Source organism: Mytilus trossulus, chromosome 10 (assembly GCF_036588685.1).
Source record: "Mytilus trossulus isolate FHL-02 chromosome 10, PNRI_Mtr1.1.1.hap1, whole genome shotgun sequence".
Taxonomy (NCBI): domain Eukaryota; kingdom Metazoa; phylum Mollusca; class Bivalvia; order Mytilida; family Mytilidae; genus Mytilus; species Mytilus trossulus.
Window position 1 is genome coordinate 44,984,337 of NC_086382.1, and position 14,224 is coordinate 44,998,560.

Genomic DNA, 14,224 nt, shown 5'->3' on the forward strand with positions numbered 1-14,224 from the left:
CTTGAGGCATTATTGAATGTATATCAGCACACACCTGCAATGTGTCAAAGTATCTTGAAGGTAAAAGAGTAAATTACTTGTATGGAATTAATGTGAATATATCAAACTTTCAAAGAAGATAACAATGTAGAAACTGAACCATCAACAACACTTTAAGTTTGTTTACAATCTTATTCTATTTAGATATGCAAAATTTAAAAGTGTGACCAAGTTTAAATAAATATATCAATAAAAACTCAAACCTGGAAATTTAATATTCAATAAAATAATTATGTTTAGGTGACAATTTCTGACATGGAACACAAAACACTTACATATCGGTAATTTACTTATAACCTTGGAAGATACGCTTGTCAGTATGTAAGTTAAAATTGATAAAAAATTCAAGAGTACATATAAATGTCAGAAAATAAATTAATGAAAGTTTAAAAGATTTCTAAGGACCTGCACCAAGTTACAATTGATATGGAATAAAATCAAAATAAATTATAATCACTTTTTAACAATATACATCAAATGCTTTATTTATTGTATGAACTTAAGTTTAAATATACTTTTATGGGCACAAAATAAAAAGATTAACTTGTGAATGTACTATAATGAAATGAGCCTGTGAAAGTATTAAGAGTATTATGGTATAACAGGTAGTTCTGATCTAATATCTACATGGATTTAGGAAATGGAGAAAAAGATGGTTATCTATAAAATACAAAGATCCCAAGCCATAGTCCTAGAAATACAGCTCACCCCTCCTTTTTTTCTTGAACTTTTCTTTTTCTTTGGTTTTAATAAAATCTTCGTATGCAGCAGCACCTAGGTTACTTTTGGGAACTTTGGTCACTTTTGAAAATTAAGTTTACAAATATTTATTAGTAAATTATCCAATTACTCTTACAAAGATATTTCTTTTGTGTCTTTGTTAATTTATTCCAATACTTCATTAACCTTGTTAACAACCATAATGAAATCAAATTCTTATATAATATGAAAGCTAGATTCTTATGATGGTGAAGAGGCCTTAATTTTTCTTTGATGATTTTCTTTTATGTATGCATAAAATCATCAAAGTTTGTTTCACCTTGCTACACTGGGTTCTATTTTGAACATTATGGATATAAACCACCCTTTCCACAACCCTGTTTCCATTCCAGAATAATTTTTCTTGTTACAAGTTATAAAACACTCAGTTTACCGCCATAGATTTCTTACCTTCAGGTGTATATTCCTCAAGTACAGCATCACTAACGGGACGAGACATAAATCCTGAATCACGAACACTATTTCTTGTTTCTCTTGTCCTAGTTTTTGACTTATCAGTTGTTTCTGTCGAATCTCCAGATTTTCTTGCATTATGGGCATATCTGCCAGGTATATAGTCTGACTGTGTACGATATAAGTTTGTGCTACGAGACACAGGTATTGCACTATTTTTGGCACCAGATGAGTCTGTGGTTTTCACAGTAGTTCGTTTTGAACTAGTCTGGGGTCTAGATTTTTCATTAGATGAAGAACGCTTTAATGACCCAGTAGCTTTTCTAGTTCGTTTTTCTACTTTATCTTTTATACTTGCTACTTCTTGCTCAGGAACATGTTCTGTAGGGGGAGAAGCAATTATTTCCTCAATTTGAGAAACTTCTTGACTCGTATCATAGTCATGTGCCTGAGCTACAGGTGGCGTGGAACGTTTTGTCATTACTGCAGGTTCATTCCCAGACTGTTGAGGGGGTGATACCTGAAAATTTGGTTTACTTTTTACATCCTGATTTAAAGGCTTTGCAACTCTCCTGTCATAAGCCTCATAGCGATTTTCTGCACTTGTTGCAGGACGATTTTCACGTCTCAAAACATGCTGAAAATTAGCAACAGGAGAGGAATTAGAAACTGCAGGCGCGGTCATTGGTCTTGTATTGATTGGTAAATATATTGAATCTGAATCAAGTAGACTGGTCTGGCTTCTGGTTTCATACTCTGCAAAATAAACAAAAATAACTAGAATAACGTTATTTTTAAATCTACAGTCTATCATTACCAAAATAGAATTATGTGACTTAATTTTTGAAAGCTCCAAAGATTATACTTTTATCTTTTTTTCAGTGAATTCATTGTTATTAGTACTATGTATCAGCATGAAAACTCAATACCGTTTCCATAAAACTTTATACATTGCATAAAAAATGTTGTTTTATCATATGACTATTCCACTTATTGTTAACAAGTCATCCAACAAGATCAATGTTGTGACCATTGTTTCTATTTATAATTTGTTTATTGCTACAGTAATCTTCATAAAACTTAGGAAAACCACAAAAGATTCAAAAGAGGATCTTCACATGCAATAAGGAAGTCTTAAAATATTTTTGAAGTGTAGATTCTATAATCATTCATTGAAGTGGTAATAATTGATACATGATAGGACATACAGAAACTGATTGTTTTACAATATAAATGTCATGAACAGTACACAAGGTTTGGAATATCAGCCAAGTAAAACCCAAGATAATGTCATTTTCAGAAGTTAACTTAAATGGATAACTATGATCAGAATTTATATTTCAATCTTCAAAATATGATTTTGCTAATATGATTGTCATTGAAATATGAATTTAGATTATATCAACTCATCATATAGACTATCAGACAGTGGAATATATCTCATTTCTTGAACTGATGTTTTTTCTCTCTTACATGGTTGAAATGACTTAATCTGAACCATTCCAGTCCTGCGTTCTTACTAGTCTTAAAATTTCATTCTTATATCTACATTTATTATGCTTTCTCTTAAGATTTCCTAATGATGATATTAATTGCTTTCATAAGAAGTAACCATAGACATACCCTAGCCTTTAGCTAGTATGGTTACAGTAAAGAGAGGGGGATAGGACCTTTATCAGGATGCCGGGATGGGCTGTTTTAAGATTGGAATTTCAGGATTGACCCTTTCAGCATCCAGGAATTATTTTTTTCCTAATTTCGGGATGTCAGGATTTAAGTTATTGAAATTCGGGACCTTGGGATTTCATGTTTTTCAGCCCGGGATTTTGGGATCAGGACTCCGCCTGTCCCCCCTCAAGAGAGCCAGTGTATCAACACATGGAAAATATTACACAAGTAGACCATATAAAAACAAGCCAATAATTGGTCAATAAAACCAGAAAATGATTGTGCAATACAAAAACGCTTCCTTTGTCAGGTTATTTTAAAATTTAAAAATCATTTCATTGATTTTAAATCTAAAAATAATGAAATCAATGTTGATTTTTTTCCTATTCATAAGCCATTAGTTTTGTGGAAAAATGTACAGAAATAGAATGGATTTTAATCATAATGTAACAACTAAAAGAATGTGGAATACAAGCTTCACAGTATTCATTTAATCATTTTCCGTAATACATTTTTAATACAGCAAAGAAAACCTACCACCAAGCTCCTATTACATAACCTATTCATGCTCTCATGGAAAATATGCAAAATTTTAGTTACAAATACATGTAGTAATGCATGCATGTATATTGTCAGGAATAAATATATCTTTTATGACTTTTTAAATAGATTAAGTCACATGAACAATATGGGACAATTCACATGTGTAATGAAGTGAAATTTTAAAAATACTTTATCCTTAGGGAATACTTTTGTAACATATCAGACCCTTAATGGTGCTAATAGTATAATGATAAAAATTGCTCCCAAACCAATGAAAAATTCACAGCCCTGCATTTAGATTTTTTTTTTTTTATTATTATTATTGTGGATTTGCTTAACTTAGCTGTATTTGGTAAAAGCTGAAGGAATTTTGAGTCCTCAATGCTCTTCATCTTTGTACTTTATTTTGCATTTCAACTTTTTTGATTTAAGCAGTCTTTTGAAGATGAAATGTGCGTCAGGGCTACACAATTTTACGCCTGGTTTCTATGATAAGTTTATTCTCATTTATTGATTAACAAATACTAAATTGGTAAAAAACTTAACAGATTTGTTAATACCTTCATGAATTACGTCCTGTACTGTTAAGTCATTACACTGAGTCGCCCTGATTTCATTCCCAGCGCCAGAGAACTCGGATGAACCACTTCCTGAAATTCAAGTATTAAAAGTCAAGAAATAAAGTCTCAAATAAACATGACATCATTAGAGTAAAAATCTTCCAGCAATGAAAAACTCCAATAAACCACTTCCTACAATTCTAGTATTAAAAGTCAAGTATTAAAGTCTCAAATAAACAAGAGACCATATGAGTTAAAATCCAATGATCTGTTTCTGTGTAGTCATTGTTTACCTTGTATGGTAAATAAAACAGAATGGAACAAAATATCCAATCAATTTACATATTTTAATCTCTGTCATAAGAGTATCAGTTTTGTCAGTCGATACTAATCAATTTGCATATATCTAAGTCTCTGATATAAGAGTATTAGTTTGTCAGTCAATATCTATACAGAAATCACTGCGAAAAAAACAAACTGATGACATGATGGAACAGCCAATCTGATGTTCCATACAGCATAAATGAAAAATATAGGTTCAGATCTATTTATCCTTACCCAATTTGATAAAATAATTTACGTCAAAGTCTACCTATTAAGCAAAACAAGTTATACGTGAGATATATCACATTCTAAATGACCATATCAATACAACATTAAAGTGAACCATGTTCTAACAAAATGAATACAACATTAATAACCTTATTCTTTACTTAAATGATATCTATTTCTTATTCCTTAGTAAACTATGCCTCATTTATTTCTATCCCAATTGAACAGGAATCAGACTGATATAATTCCAATGGTCAAAGAACGGATTACATCAGATTCGGAAATAAGTCCTGACAAACATATGGCTCAATTCCATGACGAGTTTCATAATCGTAAACTATTGGACCCTCATATCATCATTCTTTAAAAAAAAATATACATTGGCTCAAATCCAGGTTTATAGATAAAGCCATTTAAATCGATACTATATGTAAATAAATATGAGGGTATTATCTCACATACTAACAAAATGTTAACCTTGGCTCATAGAACATCGTTTGCAGTCTCTTCTTTATGTTCATTATGTGTTTTTGTTACAAATAACAACCATAATATTGATTGAAAAGAAGATTTTGTTAAAGTCTTAACAGGTAATGGCATCCTAAGGAGCTTGTATCAACCTGCTCAAGCGACCTGATTCATCATGGAAAACCACTGATGTTGATTAAATACATTATCATAACATAACCTATGTTCGCATTTGTACTGGTTTTAAGAACATTTCTAATCCTTTATATTGTATTTTGTTAAAAAAAATTCTAAAGTTTGTTGACTATATGAACCTCCATTGTATAGGAAAACAAAGACTGTCTGTACTGTATTGACCGATATTGTTTGTCCTCAAATCTCTGATTTCCATGTAAACAAGGTAGAAAGCATCGAAGACAATACAGAATACATTTTTATGTCAAAATTTATAGCATCAATGTTTGCAAGACTCTGTTTCAGTGCATTGAAATATAAATTTTAAAATTTAAGTGCTTCCTAGAATTTTTGTAAAAAAAAAAACGTAGGTTGAACAAGGAAAAACGATTGGATAATTTTTTTAACCTGTTTTTACTATTACATCCTCACATTTCTAGATATGTTTGTTTCATTTTTATTTGGAAAAATTACAGTTTGCTCTCCAATAAATTAAATTTCAAAAATATATAAAATACATTTTCAGCCTTTTTGCTTCCAGAAAATCCATCTTGTCTGTTTAGTTCCTCACCTCCCCCCCCAAAAAAAAATAAAAAAATAAAGAAGAATATTCAAGTTCAGAAAGTTAATGCTTCTTGTATCATCTTCTAATTTTAAAAAGAACCAATGAAAAGACTAGAAAGATTATTGTGTGGAATAAAATTGAATGGTAAAAGTTTCCATAACAACTAGAATTATCATTTAGTCACACCTTTCTCATGATAAAGATGACCAACAGTGAGTAAAAAATGATTCATTCTATATTCCATTAAAAGTGATGTAATTCAGTATTTTTGTATACCCTGGATACAACTAAACTCATCCTACTAAAGACACCTGATTCCGCTTAGGCGTAAATAACACTTTATAATGAAGCAATTTTAATATTTCACAAATTATCAGACATAAAATTTTGTGGATATGATCTTTTTATTATAATGTCTCAAAATACAAAATATGAATTCACCATGATTTTTTTTTGCTTTTGAAATACTTATTTGAGAAATAAATGATGTATTACCACCTCCATTTAAAAGATGATAAATAGCACTGACGGGAAAGTGCAGGAAATAAATTCTAAATAAAAATTTTTACAAATGCTTTAAAACATTTTCTTTGAAGGAAACAGTAAAAAAAAATAAGATTATAAGGTAAATGATAAGGGTGGAATAAAATTAAATGAATTTAGAAAGACTCATACGTTTTTCTTTTTAAAGAGTATAATGATTAATTTTGTCTTGCATTAAAAGTGAGTTTTTTTTGGGTATACCCTGGATACAACCAAAATACTCCTACTCAAGACACCTCTCACTCCTCTTAGGGTGTAGAATTACTCATTTTAATAAATTAACTTTAAAATTATCAGACTTGACAGACATAAAAATATGTAATTATGATCTATCTAAAATCTCAAAATAATTCAAGACGAAAACTATGTGTTTGTGAAATAAATGAGGTATAACCACCTCCATTTTTATGAATGACAAATAGCACTGAGGGGAAAGAGCAAGAAACAAAATTTAAATGAGTTGTTGACTTTCTACTTTTACAGTAAATATAAATGTTATAAAATATTTCTTTACTAAGTGTGAAATATGAAATAACATGCAAAAAAACATGCCATTACAACTACAAAATTGTAACTCTTATATTTTCTGTCTGTGTTTACTTTACCAAAATAAGAAATCCAGATGTTGTTTTCTTTAACCAAAATAGTGTTTTAAAAGTATTTTTTAAAACGATCTGAGAAAAAAATATTCACTTGTGTGTATTCAAAGCTACCAGTAAATATCTTGAATTTTGAAGCTTTGTTGCTGAAAGAATTCTTAATTATCAATCATTGTAACTAATTGTATTATAACTTACTGTGTATCCATCCTGCTACCTGGGCTGATGGTGGAGGACCTCGAGATGATTCTGTAAAATAAATATAAAACTTTGTATCAATTTAAATATTGAGATAAACAGAATAATGTCAATGATCACATCTGCATAAGAATACATTTCTTGGTATTTTCCATGAAAAAGTTGTAGACTGACAGAAACTTAGAGGGAGAACTGAAAGCATCTTATCATCAAACATGTGGATAATTAAACATGCATAAAATTCAATTTCTTGCTGCTTTTCCTGAACAAATTGAGAGTTTCATGAACATTAAACATACATGTAGTTGACAAACTTGTTATTTTAGACATCATACCCCAAAACTGGAGCAAATCTATCAAATAACCTATTTTTTTAACCGAATTACTAATGTCAAACAGAACTTTGTTCAACATTTACTTAGAATGATATCGTACATTGAATTTGACCAAAAATAATTGTGAACAGTTGTTATTGTTCTCACCTGTTTTATTTTCCTTAAATACTTTAAGCATGAGTTGAACTTTATATCAATAAACTATAATTTCAATAGCTTAACAATTCAATAATGTCCAAATACCAGAAGTAAATCTCATAAAATATTCACTGATGAACGACTATGAACTTTATAAAACAATGAGTGTCTGACCTCCATTAACTGAATTACTACATAAATCATCAGGTTTTAACTGAATTAAATGGCCAATGACCAAATGGTGCTGGTCAAAAATATTGACATCATGATCACTATATCAACAAGTCAACATGGAGAAAAATGGCATAACCATATAAAGAAACTGATATAATAAATAGAAATTGACATTATGAAAGTCAATAAATTAGGTGAAATACATGTGTTTATAACAGTTTGCTCCCACTATTTTTAACTACAGCCCCATACAAACACAGAAATTTCATGGCACACTGTCAATTTTTTTTAACTTGAATAATAAGAAATAGACCTTTGATAGTAAATGGGATTGTTTGTTACCTATAAGAACATATGGTACAAATTAAATGAGAAGGTTAAAAGGTAGAGTGCAGAACTGAGTTTACCACCTGCATGTGTTTACACAGTCATTTCATATTCTTTCATTGGAGATATACATCGTCACATATAAAATATAATTTACTTTTAAAGCGTATGTTCTTATCTGCAAAAAATAGAAAGCTATACATGTCTGCATTTAGTGCAATTATATAGTTAAGTCAAGAACTGTTAGATTTTGAAAAAAATTACTCATATAGCAATTTTGTGTGTCAAATCGGTTTCTTAAAAATTATACTTTCAAGGACAATATCAATCTAAAAATCTTGAACTGAGTTTACCAAAAAAAAAAGTCTGGAAAACTGATTTGATGGACTAACGGATAGACTGATGGATGGACAGACAGACAGACGAACAGAGTGCAAACCTAAAGCCCCTTTCGACTTCGTCAATATGAGACTAATAAGGATAAAGTAGTGAGGTATAAAAATATAGTACATTTATTTATGCCCAAACAGTGCCTTGTTACCTATTATTAGTGAGGTACTTTGTACTATAGAACTCATTTAGAAACTTTCAAGTATTTTATTTTTGCATCTGTTACTTTATAGAATAGAAATCTAGGCCATCCACACAGTCCAAGACATAAATACATCAAGGAAATAGTATATCAATGTTAAGAAATATAAAAACAAAGATAGCTTAAAAGATACAGTTATTTCCAATTACAACTCCTACACTGAAATGAACAGATCTTACGATTGCCATCGGGAGCTCTTTGTTCAAATAATATTTTTATCCAACATTATTCAATAGAAGATCTTTAACAATGTAGTACTTATGTGTTTATCTCACTAGGAATCTTATTTCATTCATCAATACCCAATATCAGAGCATTTAGACTATGTTAATCCTGTTTTATGGTCTTTAAAAAGAAAAGAACGACAAAGGTTACCCTCCAAATCGTAAAGATGACTCAACTGTCTTATTCTGTCTGTGATAAAAGATCTGTTTTCTCTTTGAAAAATTATAAAAAATCGGTCACTATGACCTACATAATAAAAGAACCTTTAGAGAGTAATATGAAAATAAGAAGATGTGGTACGTTTACCAATGAGTCAATTCTTTACAAGAGACCAAATGACACAGAAATTAACAACTAAAGGTAACTGTACAGCCTTCAATAATGAGTTAAAAACATATGGCACTGTCAGCTTAAAAATTCTAATACCCAACACTTCCTCTTAAAATGAATGATAGAAATTGATCCCACAGCCTGATACTGTGATGAAAAAACTGATAGTTTAAGGTTATCTTGCGAGAACATAGGAACATAGAAAAAAACTTAAAAACTTAATAAATATGAGATTTTCAATTTATGGTGAATCAGAAAAAAAGACTATTCCTTATACAAATATTTTCAATTACACATTCATTTTTAACCCACATGGAGCTGTGGTGGCATACTTTTTCTTGTAAATTTTCAATTATAAAAGACTTCTGTTTTCCTTTGACTTCCTACAATCTTCAATATTAAAAAACATTTTACAACCATAAGCTCAAAATCATACAAAGTTTTATGACAGGTGGACAGAACAGAATGACTAACCCCTAGATACTATTAATTAGAAATAATATTGGTTTTTTACTTCTAAAACATCACACCTATCGTTAATTTACCTGATTAAACAGGTTTACACTATTAAAAATCTTCTTTTGTGTACCTGATAATCTATATGAAGACAATAGAGACAATCTTTAATAAAAATACATTATAAAACTCAGGTCTTTTATGTCTATTGATTCCTGATTGTGATTGAAACAAATTATAACTGGTCTTGACATTTTATTAAATGGTAACACTGCAATATCTATCATAATTTGACTGACTTTTAATTTAAAAAAAATTCTACAATGAAAGTACAACATTCCAGATACTAACCCTAACAACAAATAAAGAAGTCTTGATGTAAAAATGTAGAACACCTGCAGAATTTTTGAAATGAAGATGTTCATGCATTTGCATTTTAAAGTAGATTGTAAGCTGTAAATGTTTAAAACTGTTGAGGGCGAGCGAAACTTTACATTAAATAATATTGTATTGAATGCACATTCTGGAAGAATAAGGAAAAGGAATCATCAGAAAAGAGATATTTCATCATCCCCCAAAATATATATACAGGTAACAGCAAACATCAATCACAAATAAAGCAACTTATCTTAGAGTACCATTTGTTTTTGTGATTTTTGTGAGAGGAAAAATAACCGAAATATAATTTGATGTAAAAAATTGATTTTTCTCTTCTATAAAATCAGAAAAATACAAAATTCCCCCCAAAATGATCTGCATAATGGTGTAGAAAGGGCTAAATGAGCAATCTGTGAAAACAAGAAATATTACAGCATATTGTCCAAAACGGTCCATGTTATTGTTAATTAGTGTAAGATTTTATGGTGATCCAGTATGAAATCTTATTGTAATCAAGTGTGAAATCTTATTGTAATCAAGTGTGAAATCTTATTGTAATCAAGTGTGAAATCTTATTGTAATCAAGTGTGAATTATTTTTGGTAACCCAGTGTGAATCCCATTGTGATCTTGAATCATACTACACTGTACAATGCCATGAAATGATTTGACCTACTGTCTAATGATCTCAATTGTCCTTGATAGTAATGATATTATATTGTCCTGGAGCAACTACTTGCTGTTTGCTAAAGGTCCAGGGAAATGATCATATATTTTACCTGCCATTTTATAGCCAAAAGACATTCACAGAAAACGTTTGATTTGCTTTCATCATCAGAATATAACTCCGATTAAAAAAGAAATAAAAAAGAAGCGTTATGATAGCCAATTAAACAACGTTATGATAGCCAATTAAACAATGTTATGATAGCCAATTAAACCACTATCTGCCAAAGTCCAAAGAACATAGTTTGTTTTAAATTGCTTTACCTCATTCAAACATTTCTTTGTTGAAATATAGAATAATGGCATTGATGTGTTTGATATTGACCTTAATACTGTAAACCAACTTATTTTGGCGAGTAGAAAAATTACGCAAACATAAATCGTCGCGATTATGTAAAATCTGGATCTTTCCTTATCAACTACATCAAATAAATCAGAAAATCGTGAAAGTAAATAGCCACAAAATAGTCTAGAAAGGGTAAAACGCAAAAAAAAGTATCAGCGAAAATAAGTTGGTTTACAGTATGTTAGATTATCAAGTTAGCCCACAAAGGCTAGTGGGATTCAAGCTAATGAAGTCAGGATAACATTCATTTTTGTCTTACTAGTAACATAAAAGAGGAATGTGTCTATGGGACAAAGATGATGCCCCCGCTTGCATGTAACATTATAAAGGGTCATAACTCAAGAACTGTAAAAATGACGCTACACAAATTTGTAATTTCATATAAAATATATATATAATTCACACTTGATTACAATAAGACACCATAAAAACAATAAGACACCATAAAATTGAAACAAGGGGAAAAAATAATGCCCCCTTTGCTACAAGCTGGTGCACAAAATTTTGTTTGTTTGAGAATATGAAAAAAATATGAAATATAAAGTAAAACTTCTTTTACACGTTCAAAGTGTTGTGATAGTTGTAAGGTGTATGAATAAAGTCGCATGCATTTCATTGATACATTGATGTGGATGGAAATGAAAAAGCTTTGTTGCTGTACTGATAAGTGACGTCATTGCCTAATAATTCAAGAATCAAGACCTGTGCATAATCTTAACAAATATTAGGCAATAAGATCAAAGGGAAAATGTATGAATGTATAAAATCAATTAAGAACAGTACTTATATTAACATTAATAGAGTAAGTTGATTAATATATTTATCTTTTTCCAGTAATTTAGACATTCACTTTCTCAGGATAATTGCTTTTGGACTATTTAGCACTATTCATGTATCAATAAAATGGTCCCAAAAGAATCGAACTAATCATCTATTATTTACCTAAAGAAAAATTCAATCTCAGTTTTATAACACAAATTTATTACAAAGGTCCCTGACAAGCACTTGCTATAATGGATTTTATTGGACATTAGATTTTTATCACCATTGACACACAATTTTGTAAAAAGTCAATTTAAAAATGTTGTGTCCACTGATAGAAGTCAATTCACATCTTGGTGCAAATGGGTTATACAAGTCAATGGACAGAAATATAAGGATAATGGGTCCATTGACACTGATTTTTATCACCATACATTATGGAACACTAGCATTAAATTTGAAATCAAACAATTATCTCTGGACTATAAAGTTTTTCACTGGTAAACTAATATATGGCTTCACATTGTACAGAACCATAAAAGCTTATGGATATGGAATGTGTAACAGCTTAACCAACTGGAGGTGTAGTAAGACACATAAGTTCATTTCTCAAAATGAGACAATTTCAAATCTATATTTATTTAGGTGCACTCACAAGAAACAACATTTCCTGGAAAGTATTCACAATAATGAGATTATCAAAATGCAAAACTTTCTATTTTATAAAACCATATAAAAGTCAGATGTGGTATGATTGGCAATGAGATAACACTTAAACACACAGCAAATGATGTAGAAGTTAGCAACTATAGATAATTATAGGGTCTTTAACAATGAGCAAAACCCATACCTCATAGCAAGCTTTAAAAGGTCTGAAAATGACAAATGTAAAACAATTCAAACAAGAAAATTAACAGCCTGATTTATGTTTAAAACAAATATGACAAACAGCAACAAATGACAACCAATGAATTACAGACTTCTGACTTATTACAGGAACATACAGAAAATTAAACATATTTGATGGCACCTGACTATTCTTTGGAAGTGGTTAGCTGATATGCACTTCAAGGATCTAATAAAACTGATTTTATTTGTATGTTTTTGAAATTTTACCTGATAGTTGACCAGAACTAGAAAAAGAATTAGCAGATAAGTTGTTTTCTTGTCTAGCAGGTGACTGTAAATGACTGTTTTGTTGCCTTGGTGACTGTTGCCTTGAAGGCTGCAGTTGTTGTTGATGAAGTTTCTGTTTGTACAATATTTGACTTAATTTTGCATCTTCCTGACTTTCAAGCTGTAAAAGAGAGAATTTTTGTAAATGAAATTTAAATAAATATTTAACTACGAAGTTTAGCATTGTTTTAACATAGTATAATTTTGTTTATAGTACATGTTTTATAAACAACAACAAATTATCTTGACTGAAATAAAAACCATACATCATTAAAAAAACATCCTGAAGTTCCTCTTTTAGTTTGTATTTCAATTGTGAATGACTGTATTTTTTCGTTTTTTTTATTGCCACACAATTGATTGGTTGACAGGTAGGTGTATTTAAGCCACATCAGCACACCTTGGCTGTTTGATTTTATTTTGTAACTGCTAGAAAAAAAACATTGGGTCAATCTGAAACCTGAGTCAGTCTATATATGTATAACAAATCAAAAGACTAAACATCAGATACAGCAATCCAGCAGCACAAGTGTCAAACATTATCATCTAGAGATCTCTGCACTATCAATACTGATGATCGTCGTGAACATGCAAGAAATATTTGCCACTGGACATTAAGCAAACAACAATCAACCAATCATTACTGATGACAACAGCTTACTGGCAAACTGTATAGCAAAATCTAATTCCTTCATTTTGACAATAGAAATGATCAAAGACTGTATGTAATGATAATATTTAAGAATTTCTGAGACATGACCTAGTATCAATAATTTCAATGTTAAATATCTTTGTCCACTATTCATATATATGCCTTGAGGACTCTACAATAAGTTCAAGATACAAGTATTTAAATAATCAAGAACACTTAAACTGACCCTGGACATTCAATAATACAGACATAGGTTCAATATAATAACAAAATGGCCTTGCTTATGTTTTGACAGATTAAATGTAAATCTTATGTTTAATATTACAACTTGTCTACAGCTAACTAATATTTCTTATCAGTCCTCTCTCCGTGCTTGTATCACTCTGCACTCAGCTCTTATTAATATTGTTTAGCAGAAGACATCATAATGTTTAATACATTTGATAAAGCATGGTTAATTGTCACTGTCATAGGTAACTAGGTCCAAGTCATCAATCAAAATTTTTTTGCAACAAAAACATTGTAA

The 14,224-nt window shown here is 30.0% G+C and overlaps 1 protein-coding gene across 3 annotated transcripts in view; it reads right to left on the bottom strand.

Moving 5' to 3' along the window:
* The window catches only part of LOC134687438 (uncharacterized), a 71,928-nt gene that overhangs the window by 21,375 nt on the left and 36,329 nt on the right, over window positions 1-14,224 (bottom strand). For all 3 annotated transcript variants that reach the window (XM_063547738.1, XM_063547735.1, XM_063547737.1), the window contains 4 exons: window positions 12,987-13,167; window positions 7,083-7,133; window positions 3,984-4,073; window positions 1,210-1,968 (listed from right to left, as the gene is read on the bottom strand). In XM_063547738.1, the coding sequence (XP_063403808.1) occupies window positions 1,210-1,968; window positions 3,984-4,073; window positions 7,083-7,133; window positions 12,987-13,167 (1,081 nt within the window). The remainder of the gene's footprint in view (window positions 1-1,209; window positions 1,969-3,983; window positions 4,074-7,082; window positions 7,134-12,986; window positions 13,168-14,224) is intronic.